The sequence below is a fragment of the Nanorana parkeri genome, unplaced genomic scaffold, assembly GCF_000935625.1.
Source record: "Nanorana parkeri isolate BGI_ZX_2015 unplaced genomic scaffold, ASM93562v1 scaffold1767, whole genome shotgun sequence".
NCBI classification, from domain to species: domain Eukaryota; kingdom Metazoa; phylum Chordata; class Amphibia; order Anura; family Dicroglossidae; genus Nanorana; species Nanorana parkeri.
In genome coordinates, this window is record NW_017308035.1 from 19,181 (window position 1) to 37,980 (window position 18,800).

General features: G+C 40.5%; 1 protein-coding gene across 1 annotated transcript in view; it reads left to right on the forward strand.

Moving 5' to 3' along the window:
* Positions 1–18,800, forward strand: part of LOC108799602 (synaptotagmin-15-like) — a 60,573-nt gene that overhangs the window by 11,155 nt on the left and 30,618 nt on the right. Inside the window, exons 2-4 of the mRNA XM_018571489.1 lie at positions 5,027–5,231; positions 13,756–13,898; positions 15,247–15,542. Coding sequence (XP_018426991.1) covers positions 5,027–5,231; positions 13,756–13,898; positions 15,247–15,542 — 644 coding nt within the window. The remainder of the gene's footprint in view (positions 1–5,026; positions 5,232–13,755; positions 13,899–15,246; positions 15,543–18,800) is intronic.

Sequence of the window (18,800 nt, forward strand, 5' to 3'; positions counted from 1 at the left end):
AGCCGAAGGCAGCACAAGCAAGGTCTCTGTCACTGTCAATGCGTCCCAATGTATAGGGACAAGATTCTAATAGCACCCCTGTGGCGGCACCCAAGGGGGGGAAGGGGGGGAGGGGGAGTGGAGAGGAGACAAGAGTCAACGTGCGGCCCTTACCACAATAAAAATACATGTGATTTAAAAAAACAAATGATTAGAGATAGACATAAGGATATATAAGAATACATGAAGTGGGAATGATAACCTTCATTGCATGGCAGCATAATGATAGACATGGTAGGCAAACTAAAAAGGTTGGCTTCAATGTACATACTAAATGCATGATAAAAAGCATGATAAATGCATGTATATATAAAAGATGCATGATATAAATGCATAATAAAAAGCAACAAGCTAGAGGATTTACATGATAAAGTTAATAAAAAATTGACAAAAAGTTGTTAAATGAATGAATAATGTGATGTGATGTGTATGTATGTTGGTGATGGCTTAGTGCATGAAAAAACCATTGGTCCAGGAAAAGGTATGGGAGTCCAATCTGAAAACTGAAGAGGGAGGGATGATGGGGGGGAGATAGAAAAATTATCGGGTATCATTTCAATCCTAAAATGTTGTGGGAGTGAATGGTCGTCTGCTTTCTTAAGAATGTTCCTTTTATGTTCTCCAAATCTGATCCTTAGGGTTCTTGTTGTGTGCCCCACATATAGCTTGCCACAGGGGCAAATGATGCTGTAGATGACATAACAAGATGCACAATTAATGAATTGCCTAATGGGAAAGGTTTGCGCCCCAGAATAAGAGATATATTTTTTCCTATGCCACAGGAAAGGACAAGCTCCACAACTATGGACATTGCACTTGTAGCAACCCACTTGTCCAAAAAGGCCTTTACCTAGGTTAGTTCTTTTGTTGGATTTCAATCTACTGGGAGCTATTAGGCTAAGGAGATCTTTGGGTTTCTTATATATAACATTGGGGACATTCAGAGCGGAATGTTTCAGTACGGGGTCTTCCTTTAGTATTTGCCAGTGATTTTTAAGGATTTTTGCAATCCGGAAGGCTCCATCGTTGAATTGTGTGCAGAAACTTATTTTATAGGAGTTTCTATCAGTCCATTCTTTTTTAGGGATAGGCACCAAGTGTTTATTATAGGCATCCTCAATCAACCTGGCATCGTACCCCTTATCCAAAAACTTCTTGGTTAGTGTCGCCCCCAAAGTCTCGTAATCCAAGCTGGATGTACATGTTTTTCTCAATCTACCAAACAGTCCATCCGGAACATTTTTGATCCATCTTGGGTGATGGTTACTCTTGGCATGGAGATAAGAATTGCCTGACGTAGGTTTAAAATGGGTCTTAGAGGTGATCAAAGTCTAAAAACACCAAATTCTTTTCATCAATAACAAAAGTAAAATCCAGTTTAAAAGGATTGCCCTTACAATAATCTACGAAGGATAAAAATTCCTCGTCTGTACCATCCCAAATAATAATAATGTCATCAATATACCTGCCAAATAAAACCAATTTGGATCCAAATCGATTGTGGGACCAAATATGGAACTTTTCCCAGTACCCCATGAATAGATTAGCATAGCAAGGTGCCAAGCTTGCTCCCATGGCGGTGCCCTTAATTTGGATGTAATAGGTATCTAAAAACATAAAATAATTGTGCGTTAAGACAAATTCGATAGCTTCAAGAATGAAGGTGGCCTGTTCAGAGTTGAAACCACCTGCTTGGGCCATAAAATATTGGACCGCTTGGAGGCCAAATTGGTGTTCGATAGAAGTGTATAAAAAGGCCACATCCAACGATGCCCAACAATAACCCTTCTTCCATCTGTAATGTTTCAAGATATAGAGGATATGCCCAGAATCTCTGACATAGGAAGGGAGCTCGACTACCAGGGGCTGTAGGAAATAATCTATATAGCTGGCAAGGTTGGACGTAAAACTGTCCATGCCGGCTATAATGGGTCTGCCCGGTGGTTTGATTGGATCTTTATGAATGTTAGGGATATGATAAAAGTAGGGGATGCAAGGCTATTTTACCAATAGAAAATTATATTCAGACTTAGTCAAAACCCCTCCGGATAATGCGTGTTTCAAAATGTCCCCCAATAGACTTTTGAATTCATTAATAGGATTCGCTTTCAGTGTGATGTAGGTGGACATATCTGATAGTAATCTGGTTGCTTTTGTGATATAGTCCTCTTTATTGAGAATAACCAGACCACCTCCCTTATCCGCCTGTTTAATAACCAGGTCCATGTTATTGCTGAGATTTTTTATAGCAGCCTTTTCTTTTGAACTTAAATTGGTCGATCCCCCCGTTTTGCTAAAGCAAAGCCTCTTGAAATCCGTGTGGACTAACTGATAGAACGTGGGGAGGAAATTCCCTTTGGAGTGGTGGGGGTAGAAGATGGACTGGGGTCTAAAGCTGGTGTGCCTGATGTTAGGGTCTATATTTGGAGCCAATTCAGGTATGAGTTCCTGCCCATCCCATAATTCTTCAAGATCCATGAGGGTCTGTTCATCAGGATGTATGTCAAACTCTGTGGTGTCCTCTACCTCCGGTAATAGAGCATTAGTCACCTTAGAGTTCTTCAAAATAAAGTGACGGTGGAGAGTGAGTTTACGTATGAACCTATGTAGATCCAGAAAGATGGAAAATTCGTTCGGTAAGGAATTGGGGGGGAACTAAGGCCTTTAAGCAGAACAGATTTTTCTACCTCATCAAGGGGATGGGAAGACAAATTGAAGATCTTTATAGTATCATAATTAGGGGCAACTATGGGGGCAAGGCTAGGGACTTGTTTTTCCTTTTTTGCTTGATTTCTCGTCCAGCTCTACAACCTCTTTTTCTCTTTGGCATGGTGACCGTTTCTTTTTCCTGACTTTGGGCGTGCGAACTTGTGACAAAAAAGATTCAGCATCTTTCAGCACAATCCCTTCTCTAAGGGCTGGATGTTTGGGTCTGGTCCCCACTCTATTCAATTCCGATAGCGTTTCTTGTTCGTCCACTGCCGAAGCCCAGGAGTTATCGCAGTGTGTAGGGATGGTAGGAAAAGACCGGGGAACCACTGCAAGAGTGGTGCCATGGATCTTCAAGTGTGGATCTACAGGATCAGATTGATCTGGGCCTGGTGTGGAAGACCCTTGATGGAGGGCAGAACTCCTAGGAGGAGTAAAATTGTGACTCCCCCTCTTGTAATAAGAGTGGGGTCTGGAGTGAGGCCGCATGAGGGGAGGAGAGGTGGTATAAATTGAAACTGTTCAACTGATCATTAATTATTACATCTCTGGCCGTGGACAAAATGTCAACAAAATCATTCCTCTAAGAAGCAACTGGAATGGGGTACCCCTAAACAAAATCCCCTTGTTAGCAATAAAGTGGGTAGACTCCCATAGCTGGTGTAAATTAAAAACAGTGATTTTTAAATATCCACTTCCATGGATCCTAAAGGTAAGGTAGGTCTGTGCGGACCACCCAACCAGATGCCAGCCACTATCTGCTAAGAGAGCGCAGCGATGACTCATCCAAGAGGTCACAAAAGACCCCACAACAACATCCAAAGAACTGCAGGCCTCACTTGCCTCAGTTCAGGTCAGTGTTCATGACTCCACTACACTGCACGATTATCGTGCGAGAATCACGGGAAATCCCGCGATCTTACAATAATCGCAAAGTGTATGGAAGGCGTGCGACCGTTTCTACTGTACGGTCGCACGTCTTCCGTCGAACAAGCAGGTTGGAACACTCGCCGGGAATCGTACAATTCTCAGCGAGTTAGTGGCGGGCTTGCGATGATCGAGAGTGCGATCTGCCTGTCCAAGATACGTTTTTTTAATCCCTGTACAACCATCGCAAGACTAAAGTCTTGCGATGGTTGTAGAGTGTATGGCCTCCTTTATGTAGTGGACTAAGCAGCCCATACCTCGCCCGATTTTAGTGACAGATGAATCTGGTTTAAGCATTTCTTGTAACTATGGGGGAGGATTCCAGCTAGCTGGGTAATTTGTACACGAGCAGGTGACAATTGTTCAATATTTTATAGAGGAAATGGAACAAGTCTGCCGGCATATGTCAATTGCATCTCCAAGACCTATCACAATGTTCTCCTTCACTTGGTCATTGGGTGTCACCGTAACCGTAAGACCCAATGACTAAGTAAGGAAGAACATTGTGATGGGTCTTGAAGATACAATTGAAGACAAGTAGATGTGCCTGTGTATAAGCAGATTTTCTAAATCTTTTGTCAAAAGTGGTTTCTGATTATGTCCCTAAATGATACAGAACATGATATATTGAACAAAGATATATAAAAAGTAGTAAATCAATGGCAATAAGAGAACCTTACATGACAACTAGTAACACAATATATAATCTATATATGATATGATGAATATAGGCCACAAAACAGATGTAGTCTACATCAAAATAATGACAAGAAGCAGTAACAGATTTTAGAGTTCTGGTGCTAGGAGTGTGTTGTTTTATATATTAGCTGTGATGCGTGTGGAATATAGTGACATAAAAAAACTATTAAGGCAGTAACATTTTTATTAAAGAATTATTAAATATATTAAGAAATACAGCTAATGTACAAAAGTAACATTCTATCTTATCATTGGGCTCCTGTAATTCTCGGCACAGCCTGGAAAAGGGCGGGTCAATCAGGCTTTGCTATTAGGACCAGGCTCACAGTAGGAGAGAAAAGAGTGAGGAGCAGAATGTTGTTGTCATCAATCTGCTGCAGATCTTTCATTGTAAAATCAAAAAGGTGGTGGTGAGCTTTGAGCAGCATTTTTAATGAGGCTTTGTCTATGCTGCTGTGGAGGTCGAGTATTTGGCTGTGGATCACAAAACAGTATGCACAGATATATCAATCTATTGGCAGGTAAAACAAGTCTTATATATTGAATTCAACTCTGTATTTACCTACGTTTTTGGAGTTGCAAATGTTAAATGCTTATTTGCAACTGTTTAGAATTTTTAACAAAACAGTTTGCTTATTTTCTTCTCAATTAGAACAGGTGGCGGCAGTGGCTGGAGGTGTAATAGGGGCAGTGCTTCTATTGTTTCTAATTGGCTTTGGAGTCTACATCCTATGGAAGAAAAAGTGCATTGGTCCTACCTATGAGGAACTGTTAAATGCAGCAACTCCAACACAAACAGAAATCACTGGTGTAGAGCAGAGACTATCACCGTCATTGGGTTATGCCAAGGATTCAGGGTAAGATTTACAAGGATTGTCATAATTTGATTGCAAATAGATTATTTGCAATATCTATCTATCCACATCCTGCGCATGTGTGTATATACTGTATATAAATATATATTCAAATACACAAGAGTCGCAGCACTTAAGTTTCTGTATTTTCAAAAAGTTCCACCCAAAAAGGCTCAGCTAGGTCATGCCCCTGGTAGCCTGCAAACATATAATGTCATATGTATTCACAACTTATTTGTGGGCTACCCAGGCATGGCCTAGGTGAGCCTTTTTGGATGAAACTTTTGAAAATAGAGAAACTTAAGTGCTGTAACCCTTGCATATTTTACTAAACATGGGGGACCATATGTGCAGGTCCTAGTTTTGTACACTTTGGAAGAGTTCCAAAAATGTTATTGTATATGAAAAAATAACGTTATCATCATTAACAGCCTCCATGATCAGTCCAAGGTGCTGATGGTGCTGCTGCCACCATGATTTTCATTTATGTTTAATTATTTATTGAATGTATAGTCTTAAAATGTAATGGTACCTATGGTGCATAACACTGAATCTAATTTGCCTAAATGCTTTTAACAAAATATTTTTACCTATGATATTTTACGTGTATAATAATGTGAACATTATCATGGTATTTGTATGTGTGTGTGTGTGTGGGGGGGGGGGGGGGGGGGGGGGTATGCAGAGTATTTTTTGAGAACTTGCCTATCTCTGGGTAGCATTGATAAATTGTTAGTTTATAGGCCATTTTAATTGGACTAAAACATGTGATCCCAGATTCTAAACAGTGTGGATCTCCCCTACCCAGCTATTTTGACTGGCTGTCCTGTCTATACTAAAGAACTATAACAGGTAAAGAGAACTTGATTAAATTATTGTCCTGTCATGAAGCTTTTTGGCCCTGTATTTCCTATGGTAAGCTAAAACAGCTACTTCTCTAAAGCAGAACTCCAGGATTTTTTTAAATTAACCCTTGCAGCAGGGTACTGCTTGGTTAACTGCTCGTTTGTGTCTAGGTAAAAAAAAGAAAACTCATCCAAAGCTCCTAGCTGGCTTCTTCTTATACCAGTCCATGGAATGTCTCTCCCCCTTTTCTGAAGCGGTCTAAGGTCCAGAAAATCATCACATCTTAACACTGTGCATAGACGTGAGGATGCTGAGGAACTATCCAATCTGCTGCGGAGGATTGGACAGGATGTAGGGAGCGCCATGACAGCTGGCTGGCTCTGAACTTTAGATGAGTATATCTTGCTATTTTAGCACCTAGACACAAATGAGCACTTAACCCTTGCAGTGTGGAGGTAACACCACTGCAAGGGTTAATACAAAAATCCTGGTGTTGTTCTTTAACCACCTGCTTAATTACAACGGCCGGACAGTGGCTTCTTGGATGCGGGTGGGCGTTTTTAGACATCCCATCCCGCCCCGCTAGGCGGTGCGCACAACCGTATGTGCGTATGGGCTAAGTTCCTTTTATGACTGGTCAGTGCAGTTCCCTGCTACACAAGATATGTCACCCTGATATGTTATTTCTTTAGGCGGCTGCATCACAGTAAGTTACTTATTAACTGTATTTTCATTGTTACGCATAGGCTATTAGAAACCGATAAACGTCTGTTCCCACCATGTAACCAGTATGTTAGTAGTGAATATCCTTTCAGTTCTTAGTAAAGCAAGTCACAACAAAACAGTGTGAACCTTACAGTGGTAAACTGAGGACAGTTTAAAGTTAACCGGGCTGGTGATCTGTAGATAACTGCGCTAAAAAGAAGCATATATGCAGGGCATGAAAAATCCACTCGTCCACTTGTCTGTGACGAGAGGACGGTGGAGCCCGACGAGCAGCTTCCCGGCCGGCCGTTGTAATTACACGGCCGGCCGGGAGCTTTACAGTCAAGCGATCGAGCGTCTCTATCAACAGCTGTCACTGCCGGTCCCGAGATCCGCTGTGCCTGATGCGGCCGGGACCGGCACGGCTCTGTGACAGGAGATCAAAGGGAGTTCAGTATGCGAACTCCCTTTGATCTCCTCTCAGTCCCCGAATGCCGGAAGTGATGTATATTACATCACTTCCTGCATTCAGTGTCACTCTCCAGCTAGAGAAGCTGATTAAGCCGATCTCTGCTTCATCAGCTGTCTCCATAAAGAGGACCTGTCATGTAAATTGGCTATCCCATAGGGGGCTTCTTAGCCCCCCATGTAATAGCAAAAAGGAATACAAAAATTAAATACAAGAATCATAAAAAAAAAAATAAAGCATAAAAAAACTTTTTAAAAAAGTCCCCGCCCCCCACATACACACAGATATGCGTTGGGTGCGCCTACGTGCGAAGACGATTGTGCCTATTGTGCCACACATCTTACATATCTCCGCAGTGAGAGCAATAATTTTAGAGCCATTAAGGCCGGGTTCACACCTGGGCGTTTTACAGCGCTGATCGATGCGCTGTAAAGCGCCCAGGAAGTGAAATCCCATTATTTCCTATGGGCAGGGTTCCCACCTGGGCGTATTTCAGCGTGTCGGAGCGCGCTGAAAAACGCGCTACGCACAAAGAAGTACAGGAGCTTCTTTGGGGCGTATTTCCGCGCGTATCCATTAAGATACAGCCGGATAGCCCTTGTAAATGCGTGTTTGATGCGCGTTTCGCGGACCACAAATCAGGGTAAAACGTGCGGCCCGAAACGCGTGTCATACGCGCATATTTCGATCACCTAGGTGGGAACCCAGCCTAAATGAGAACTATGAAGTGAGTGCTTTTCACTCACCTCATAGTTCTAGCCGACCTGTGACAATGAGACTCACGGCTCAGTAGATCGGTAAGTGTTCGCTCACTTCTCAATCCTGTCACGGCTCTCTGCCATGACAGGGGAGGGGCTGGACATAAATTGCAAGACTATAGTCCAGTCATGCTGACTGGTGAAATTTTTGACTGACTGGTGAGACACTATCAAATTTTTCAAGCCCTGCATATATGTCTTTTAGTGAGTGCTGCTACCAATAGAAAGTTAGCTTCTTTCTCTTTAACAAAGTTGCCACTTTGGCAGCTGAATACCCCTCACCCAATTATTGTTTTTTATACATAATGGGGAATCACTCAAAGAAGGGGTATGCCAAGGAGATGCAAGAAGCCAGCAGGTAAGAATACAAAGTACTGTATAATACAAAGTCCTTAAAAAAATAAAAATCCCCAAAAATTAAAAAAATGGATTCAGCGACGTAATCCAAAGGTCAATCTTGATGTCTAGCAATGGCCACGACGCCGCCGACTCATCGAAATACAAAAAAACTGTCCGGTCGCCGACCCTTCCGCGCCCTACTAACTGCCCCCGCAAAATGACCAATTTCACAGTTGCCAGCCAAATGTAAACAAATAGGCAGAGATACAGGTGACATCACCGCTGGCTCCGCCTATTTGTTGACATTGTTTCGGCAGCTGTCAAATCGGTATTCTCAGGCCCCGGTCAAATGAAAACAAATGGGCAGAGCTGGCCTTGACGTCACGGCTGGCTCCGCTGATTTGTTGTCATGCAATGACAGGCCACTGTCCTCAAAACTTTGAACATCTGGATCGACTGAGTCGAACGGCTGAACCGAAGGGAGTCGCAACCAGCCAATGTATGGGTAAAATCAGCTGTACTCGACTGAAGTTAATAGCTGAAGGGGGTTTGGCTCCCTTCACTTTGGCATACACTTAGTGTATGTGAAGAGTTTTATCATTGAAAGGATTGTAATTTTTTCAGCCACTTTTGTGATTCATGCGCCTTGGAGAAACAGCACAGCCAGGAGGGTAACACCACTTTCTCTGTTAGGGTTAGGTAATGCAGTGGTGTCACCTCCCCAACTCCACTGAAATCATCAATCCTGCTCTCTCTTACTGCCAGCATATTTTCTCTCCATACATGTACATTGAGTTGAATATTTAAAAGCAAATAAAAAATGTCTTAGGAGGAAATTAGAAACCTAGTAGAACCTCTGCTTGACTGGTGGTGCACTCTTCAGTTCCATCATTTCCTGACATCAAGCCCCCAGTTTGAGGCTTTGCCTATGCGGCACATATTCTAGTAGTGTAAACTTACTTGCCCCTTTTGGATGGCAGTCCAGCAAGTGATACTACGTGCTCTCTCTTCTGTGACCAGAGAAATATCTCAGCCATATGCCTTTTACATCTCACTGTACTTCCACTCTCCAAATACATAAACTTGTGTAGCAGTTCTCTGGAAGATACCAAATCTACTGTGTGTTGGTTATGTGTTTAGATAAAGCACTGAGATCTTGCGGAATGCTGAATTAAGTTTTACCTGCTCAGAAGAACATTACATGTATGAATATGGCATAGCGAAAGAAAACATATAGAAAAAAACAACATCCTGTGTATTATATATAAGCAGGCATATAGAGACTAGCATTGCACTACACCACCATCTACAGCTCAAAAGACAAATTGCAGTCAGTAATACAATCAGTATATGCTGTTGCATTTCCAACGTCCCAGCAGTATATGCATTGCTATATGACGTTTTGCTGCTCTTGAAGAAAACTGTAACAATCCTTTGGCAATAGCTTGGTGAGTGCATCTGCAGTAATTTCTTCTTATGAGCAATATTCAATGTCAATAATGGCTTGCTCTTGAGTGTCCCTAAGCAGATGATACTTCACGTTGATGTGCTTTCTACTAGGGTTGACCCTTTCTGATTTTGTCAGCTTTGTATAGCCTTGGTTATCTTCAAAGATCAGGATGCGGTTTGATATGTCTACATCCATGTCTATTAAAAGGTGGTGAATCCATTTTGCTTCTTGACAAGCGTGTGCTGCTGCTATATATTCAACTTCAGTTGAGGAAAGTGCAGTAGTTGCTTGCCTTAAGCCAGAGCAACTAAGGCCTCATTCACACACAACGCAAGAGCAAAATTGTATATTGCGTATATACGTGTATATGCGCGTATGTACGTGCGTATATGCGCGTATTTATATGCATATACGTGCGTATATGCGTGCACTATATGCAATCCCAGAATGCATCACTTGTAATGGAATGTATAATGTGCTGTATGCATGTAATCATTGTAATTGTAATTTTTTTTTAAACGACGACCGCTGTCCTGTCCGCTTCCCGCAGACTCCCGCTGCATAATGGCATTTTGACAGATGGCAGCAAAACATAAACAATTGGGCAGAGCTAGCGGCGACAGATAGCTCTGCCCAATTGTGTAGTTTGAACGTCATCTGACAGGTGAGTCATGATTGGGCAAACTCATCATGACTTTGCCCAATCATGCCTCGGCGAACACACGAACTAGCGATGTTCGAGTCAAACTCACGTTCGACTCGAACATGAAGCCCAACCACTAATAGTGTATGATGTTTCCTAGCTCTTTAATTTCAAAGTTTTGTTTTAGTTTGTGAACTATTTGACTATAGTCCCCTTCTTTTTCAAAACAGGTTATAATGTCATCAACATAAATTAGGATGTATATCCATCTCTCTTTTTGATTTCTGGAATAAATACAGGGATCTGCTTTGCTTCTTGTGAACCCCTCTTTCATGAGCATTTCATTCACTTTCTCATTTCATATTCTTGCAGATTGCTTGAGTCCGTAGGTGCTTTTATGGAGTTTACACACGATGTTGTGTCCTTGCTCAAACCCTGGTGGCTGCTCCATGTAGAGATCTTCCTTAATGTCTCCCTATAGGAGAGCAGTTTTAACGTCTAGGTGTTTTACTTGCATGCCCTTCCCGACTGCAATTCTAAAGAGTGTTCTGATGGTGCAGTGTTTTAGGACAGGAGTGAAAAATGTAACGCTTTGGCACATTACATCATTTGTGCCAGAAGTGGACCAGAAAGTAGATGAACTCTATTTGTAAGTAAATGAAAAACCAGTTTTTTAACTAATGAATGTAACATGATTTTAAATCAGCATGCAGAGCTGCATGCTTATATGATTTTTAGTGAAAGAGGGTAAAGGTCCACTTTAGGGAACACATGGTAATGGAGGATTGGTCTGCCTCTTTCTTCAAAATGCAGCGGAAAATTTTACTCCTCAATCTATGTTACTACTCCCCCCTCCTGCCAGGCTCTTTATACCCACCTGATCATAATTTTACATCTTTTGGGTCACTGGGGATATCATACTATGCTCAGGACATGGTGTTGAGGGGGAAGCCCCTCCCCTCCCACCTACCCTAACCCTGTGAAGCCCCTACCCCCACCTTTGCACCAAACAATACCCCCCTGGACTGCTACAAAATGAACACTATATACCTCAACGAGGCTCTCGCACCCTTGCAGCATCACCATATGTACTCGTACCTTTCAGCTTCCTTAACCTGTTCATAAATGTTGTTCTGAGCAACCCAAAGTTAATTTGCTATTGACTGCTGTTTTTTACCCCTTTCTTATGTTTTTTATTCCGTTTCTCTCACTAATTGTAAGAATTAATACTTAATTACCGAGTGTCACACTATGACTATTGGCATGCTGTAAGTGTTGATACTGTTTGATGATGATTGTTGTAATATGAAATATGTAATCATTTACTTTTGTATATCTTGAAAACTAAATAAAACCTTACAATTAAGAAAATTAAAACTTGTAACTGCTTGTTGCATCAATTAAAGTATAATCTTTTAAAAAGCAAATGCAAACCTGAAGTTAGCACAAGATTACAATAAAATAAGATTAAGTCCACATGGCCTGTACCCTCTGCCAACTTGTCTGTTTTTTAAACTTAATTAGCCCTTAGGTTGGGTTCACAGAACATATTGGGAAGGCTGGTAAAATAGTTAAGTATATCAACAGGCACAGTCTCGCACTTGCAGGTTATAAGAATTTCTATAAAGGAGTTTTTTGGGGTTTTTTTTGCACTGTGCACTATTTCCACTAAAATGTTTGATACTTTTTAACTATAGCCCCTACATATAAGTTGCTATGGAAATGCCTGTCTCTCGCTGATGGACATCACAGCTGCAAGACTGACCCTGGAAGTGATGAGAGGCCTTCGGCCATTTGTGTTATTTCTGCAATTCACTTCAGCAACACAGCATGGTCCCCAACGATGGCTAGCCTAGACTATTGCTACTGGCCAGTGGTATAGAAAGTTGGACATTATTTGGTACTGGGACATTAGCAATCAAGTGTTCACAGTCGAAGATAGCATCTGTGATAGTTCAGTACTGCATATCTCACTATACAGATAGCTGTGGCTGCTTAGTGTCTGAATACCCAATGCAAACTGCTGAATGTCGTTTTGTTTTAATTATTGTGTTTCCTTTATGCATTGTTTGACAAATATATATCAGTTGCTTAGTAAAGCTGTTTACAAAACTCTCTAAGGTGTGTTGGTGTGCTGTGGATCCTGTTTGGGCAGTACATTTTGGCTTGGGGACAGAAATACCCAGGTTATTCTGGCGGCTCCTTCGGGGGTGAACACTACATAACCAATCAAACAAATATACAGTGATAACAAACAGTAGTAATAATAAAGCAGATAAACATAGGATAAATTATGTACAGGGAACATTATAATAGAACATTACATGGAAGCTTTACACCACAGGGAAGATATCGATTTTCCTGCCTACCATTTGTCACCCAATCTGGACAATCATACAGGAGAGGAAAAGACATTTATTTTAGGTTGCCTATAAAATCGCATTAATTAGAAATCTGAAAACGAATGCAAGTATTTTGAATACTGAGAGGATACAAGGCAAATTCAAAGCTGCATCATTTTAATACAATCATACAATACGTTCTTTCTGAACACATCTTATTTTTGGCTGGGTTATATGTGTATTTCAGTAAGACCAAAATCTGCTATCTATGCTGCTATCTAGTTCTTTTCAGGTGCTATCTAGTTCTAGTTAGATGTTTAAAGCCCAACTTCAATATCTCCCCAAACTGCACTCTTCCCATCACCTATTTTTAAAAAAAGATTTAGGTATACATACCTTAAATCCAGGTTTTTTCCAGCCAGTCACATGGTTAGTGGGGTTGTTCTTCTTCTACAGTATTAGTGGTGGTTGGCCGTCGTGGATACATAAATCGGTGCTAATGTTGTCTCTTTCACATTAAAGAGTATATTTCTGTTTATCAGTCCAACCAAAATTAAAATGAATCCACTGTGACAATAAAACAAACATTTACAATAGATTTTTAGGCACAGTGTGTGCACAGCTTTCATTTTGCAAGGGTACACATTTTTGGCCAAAGTTACACCCATGCTGGTGTACAGTGGAAATGGTTGGCATGTGCTTGGTCACTTTTAGTTAATTGTGGATTATCGACAGTAGGCTTTTTAAAGATAAAGATGTTACAAGTCTATGGCACAATTATTTTTTTGTGTCATTCTTAAAGACAGTTTTTTTAATGTTAAGTCTACCTTTTATAGCTTATGTTTTATAAATCTATCTGAACTATATCAAAATACAGTCTTGAGCATGAATAAATAGAGGTCATATTTACAAATCTGACAGGCAAGTGGTATAACATTTTACATTTTAAAACATATCTTTTTCTGTTGACCTTAGAACAAAAAGTGTACCCTTTATTGTTCCACCAAAGTTTCATGGACGAGACTGGGTTGGCGCACAGAATGGAGAACGTATTCAAGAAGACAGCGAGCCTTATAATGCTCCAGATTTCCTTCCACGATCATCCTTCTGTTCTATGGGTATAACATTTTCTATTAAAACTCTGTTGAAGCAGTGCAGTGCTTGCTTTACCATCATAATATGATAATAATGATGATGTGAAATCAGGTATAGCAATTGATGAATAATTATGGTTTCAATGGAAATCATCTTTCTGCTTCTATAAGTGGCTTAATATGAGGTTCTGGACCATCTTTGTAAATCCAATGTTTTACTAGTAGCAGTGTTTTAGACTTCCTTTGCTGGTGTACTGTACATTCTCGTATTGCAGCATGATTATTCAGATAAATTGGCATTATGGATCAGGTTCGAGTTTGCCACTGAAATGGATTTGTGGTGAATCCTGCATGCTAGAGGTTTATGGACCCAGCAAAATAATGGCGGAATTCTCCATAGTAACCATAATGCACTGCTTGACTTTGAACTATGGTCAGCTGGCTTAGAGGGGTCAATAAGGGAGCTTTTGGATAAGGTAGCCCCCTCACTATAAAAGGGTGAGGTCACAGCAACCATATTGACAATATGCTTTGTGCGCAGAACATCTGCCTCTCAAGTTTAGGCCTGCTTGCCATTTTCTTTTTTATAAAGAAGATTGCTTAAATTTAGCCCTTTCACTGCAACAGCTGGTTTGGCATATTTTGTATACATATTAAAATGCACAAAACTGTTGTGCCACTCATCAGTTAGTATGAGGTTGAGAATGTTAGCTTTATTTTTCCAGTAAAGTTTCCTATAGCTTTTCATTTTGTTGTGGCTCATACCTCCAGATGTCAATTATAACCTTTTACTGATTGATTCAAACAATCAGGTCTCGCAACCAAAGCTACCTATAAAAGCCTTTTTTTTCAATTGACTTGAATCACACTGTTTTTCCATGTTCATATTAATTCATTCATTCATATTCATATGGTATTTAAAAAAAATTTGTTTTGCTTTGTCCACCAATGGGGTTCGCAGCCATGTCTAGGTTTTGCAGATTTCAAGCAGGATTCAACATTTGTTCATCCGTTATTGGTATATTATGATCCATTTGTTTCTAGATGGTCAAATTTCAGTCTTAAAATGAGCCGCCAAGACTGTCAGCCACTGTCAGCACTACTGTACTGTAAGCACTACTACAGTAAAGTACCAGCTGTTGCTAAAAAAAAAGTACATTATTACATAGGCACCCTTTTATATTACTATACAGAGGAATAATCATCAGATGGAGGGTTTTTTTAAAGTGAAATCCAATTTACTTAAGAAAAAAATGTAAACAAATGCAGATTCTGTGTCATTTACTACTATATGATAATATCACTGATGTTTCTGTTTTAATTATGATTGCTGGACAATATAATAATTTTATCTACTCTCGCAATTGTTTAGGGGGAGCATATGTTTTGGGCTCCATCAACCCAGCTTTGTACAAATATCCAGATGATAATGAAGAAACAGACTTCCCTGAAGGAAATATCGGGCGCATTTGGTTTGCTGTAGAGTATGAACATGAGACAGAGAGACTGGTGGTTTCTCTTATTAAAGTAAGGAACCTTCACTTCAACTCAGACTCTTGTAATCCATTTGTGAAGATGCATCTCCTGCCTGATGAAAGGCGTTCTCTTCAGTCAAAATCAAAACGTAAAACCCTGAACCCCCAGTTTGATGAAAACTTTGTCTTTCAGGTATGAATACATATAACAATTGTGCTGACATGTTCCTCCTGACACTTATCAGGAGGAAGGTTTTCCTTTTACAAAGACTACCTAAATTCACAGAGGTAGTTAAGGAGACATAGTTGAGGTTGCTATGTCTAAACACTTCAGGTTCTACACTTTTTTGTAGAGGGGAAAGGGTAGAACCTCCTATGGGATTTGTTTTGTGCTCCTGTCCAAGAGACACCCGTTTCCCTCATTTCCTGTTCTGGAGTCATAGGGATAAAACATAAGGGGACATCATCTTAATGGAATTGCATACAGTAGTGAAAGCCTACCAAAAATTCTAACTCGTCCCTTCTGTATTTAAACTACAAAAACAAGTTTAGCTTTATTATGATAGTCCATTATTAGTTTTCTGTTGCAATATTTTTATTAGAGTTTTACAGGGGTACAGTAAAATACAATACAATACAGATATTCTGACTCTGCTATGGGGACAATCTCATGGGGGTGAGTAGTAAACATACAGAAGTCATCATATAGGATGGTTGTCAGGTGTGACTCACATTCCCACTCCTCATAGCTTCCCAACCTCTGGGTACCTGGTCGGTTAAGGCTAACTGGATGTCAGTGCCTAAGGGATGACGTAGTTAGAGGTGTTATGGAGAGTAGCGGATGACCGAAGATTAGGTCTCTGTGTCCTCAGGCGGCATACAAAATGGCCTCTTTGGTCTTGTAGTAGGTGAACTTGATGAAACGAGTTGTGTGAGTGTTGGGTTCCGGTGGCTGGATGGTCGGTCAGGTAGGCTTATGGTGGCTTTTGTCTGCTTTCCAGGGGACCGGCGGAGCGGAGCTCACTCAACCAGCGGCCATCTTGGTCGGCAGCTCGCCACGCCCCTCCCCATTATTAGTTTTCAACATAAATTATTTGCAGACATCAATTACAGAATTGCAGCATGGAAACTGCAAAAGGGATTCCTTATCCCTAACAAATTTAACATGTTAGAAGTGAAGCTCTGTGTCCTGAATGGCTGGCATCTGTCTCTGTAGGCACATTCAGAATTCAGTACACTGTGGTCAAATTATTAATGGAGGATTGTTTAAATGGGCTACTGTAGTCAGCACTTTGCTTGCAGCGTTATCAAATGAACTGACAAATGTGAACATTTGTTTGTGGAACCCTGGACCTGAATTGTTTTATATACAGGTGAAACTCGAATAATTAGAATATCGTGCAAAGTTCATTTATTTCACTAATGCAACTTAAAAGGTGAAACTAATATATGAGATAGACTCATTACATGCAGAGCAAGATAGTTCAAGCCGTGATTTGTCATAATTGTAATGATTATGGCTTACAGCTCATGAAAACCCCAAGAACCCCAAATCCACAATCTCAGAAAATGAGAATATTACATGCAATCAATAAAACAAGGATTGTACATAGAACAATATCGGACCTCTGAAAAGTACAAGCATGCATATGTACTCAGTACTTGGTTTGGGCCCCTTTTGCAGCAATTATTGCCATTACTTTTGCACGATATTCTAATTATTCGAGTTTCACCTGTATTTGTGGAACCCAGTTGATAGTACAGTTCCCCTGTATGACAGGCTAATCAAGTGCCAAATCCAGTTACTAAAGGATGCACAAGCCTCATAATGAAAACAAAAAATGTAATGTAACTTTCCTGACTAAGGCTACATGCAAGTGGGCCTTTTGCATTTAACAGAGGAGAAATTAATCTGGTAAGTATAAACAACCTTAAAAATACTTCCCAGATCCATTTATCCTGTATTTATGTGTACTTGAATTACATGTGTCCAGCTGCATAAAGCCAGGCTAAACAGTTCCTGGATTTCTTATTTTCATATTTTTTGTTTATGTAGTTGAAGCTAGAGCTGAAAGCACCTAGATACTGCGAGACATCTAGTGTGCATTCAGTCATAAAAAAACATTACATATGTGTTTAGAAATTAATTCCATATGTTTAGAAATTAGCTGCAATAGACTATAATTCCAATACAAATTAGTAAACTAAACATCAGATTGCAGTCTATCACTTGAGCTAGCTTGTAATGGTGGCTACTTTATAACACACTAAGGGACAATGGGGGACAAAAGTAGCCACCTTCCAGAAGGAAGGACATTGTCAGCACCAATTTAGAGATGCTTTGAGGATCTAAGCTGAGTGATACACAAATAAGCTACATTTTTGTTAATAGTTAAGGTGCTTGAATGCATTTTTAAGATTTACCTCCTGAGCCTAGTGTCACTTTAATGCTATATAATAACTGGCTGAGTTGTTAAAGGAAGCGTGTCATGAAAACAAACAGGCTGGCTTGTTAACACTTCTGGAAATGCAAGCTGCCTGGCTGCTATCACTATAGGGATCACCAGCAGGAGGAAGTAGGTCCTGATTCCAGCATATAGAGCCTTAGTAAGACCCCATTTAGAATACTGTGTTCAGTTGTGGAGCTCCCACCTATAAATTGTTATGATAGAATGTGTCCAGAGATGGGCAAACCAAAATGGGACAAGGTGTGAGGGATAAAACTTATCAGGAGAGACTGCAAGAATTTAAACGCTATGCAAACTCTAAAGCTGGCCACACACGGCTCTAATTTTCTCGTTCAACCCACGGGCTGAACAAAAAAAATAGAGCAGATTCCTCCATCAACACATTCCTAGTGTTGATGGAGGAATCCCCTCTGTTTGCATTGTATTCTGACAGTGGCCTTGGCTGCTCATTATTACCCGCCCGCTCTGTTCAAATGAATATTTTCTGACCAGCTCCTTCGTTCAGCTGATCGATGGATAGCAGCCGAAAGGGTGCCAACAGCGGCACCCACTATGCAAATTTTGCCTGGTTCCTCCTTGTGTATGGCCACCCTAACAATGAACTTCTCTATTCTTGCTCCTTTTTGGTTTGGTACATAAACCATTCAAAGCATTTTTTTTTATATCTGTTTGATAAGTGCAAAAAAACCTGTTAATCTTGTCAGATATTCAGAGCTGCCTTATGCCCTCTGCACACTTATTGTGTTGTCTCAAAAAGCCCTCCTAATTGTTATCCTGGAGTACAGAATGATTAGCCTATATGTTGTAGAGATCTGGGACTGGAAGTGCTTTCATTAGTTAAAACCCCTTCACGACCCAACCCGCGGCCGGAAGTCTGTTTAACCCCTTAAGGACCCATCTTTTATTAACCTCATCTTTTATTAACCCAGTAGCCATAGTCAGTGGATATCTGCTTAGCAAGCTAAGTATTATATATATATATA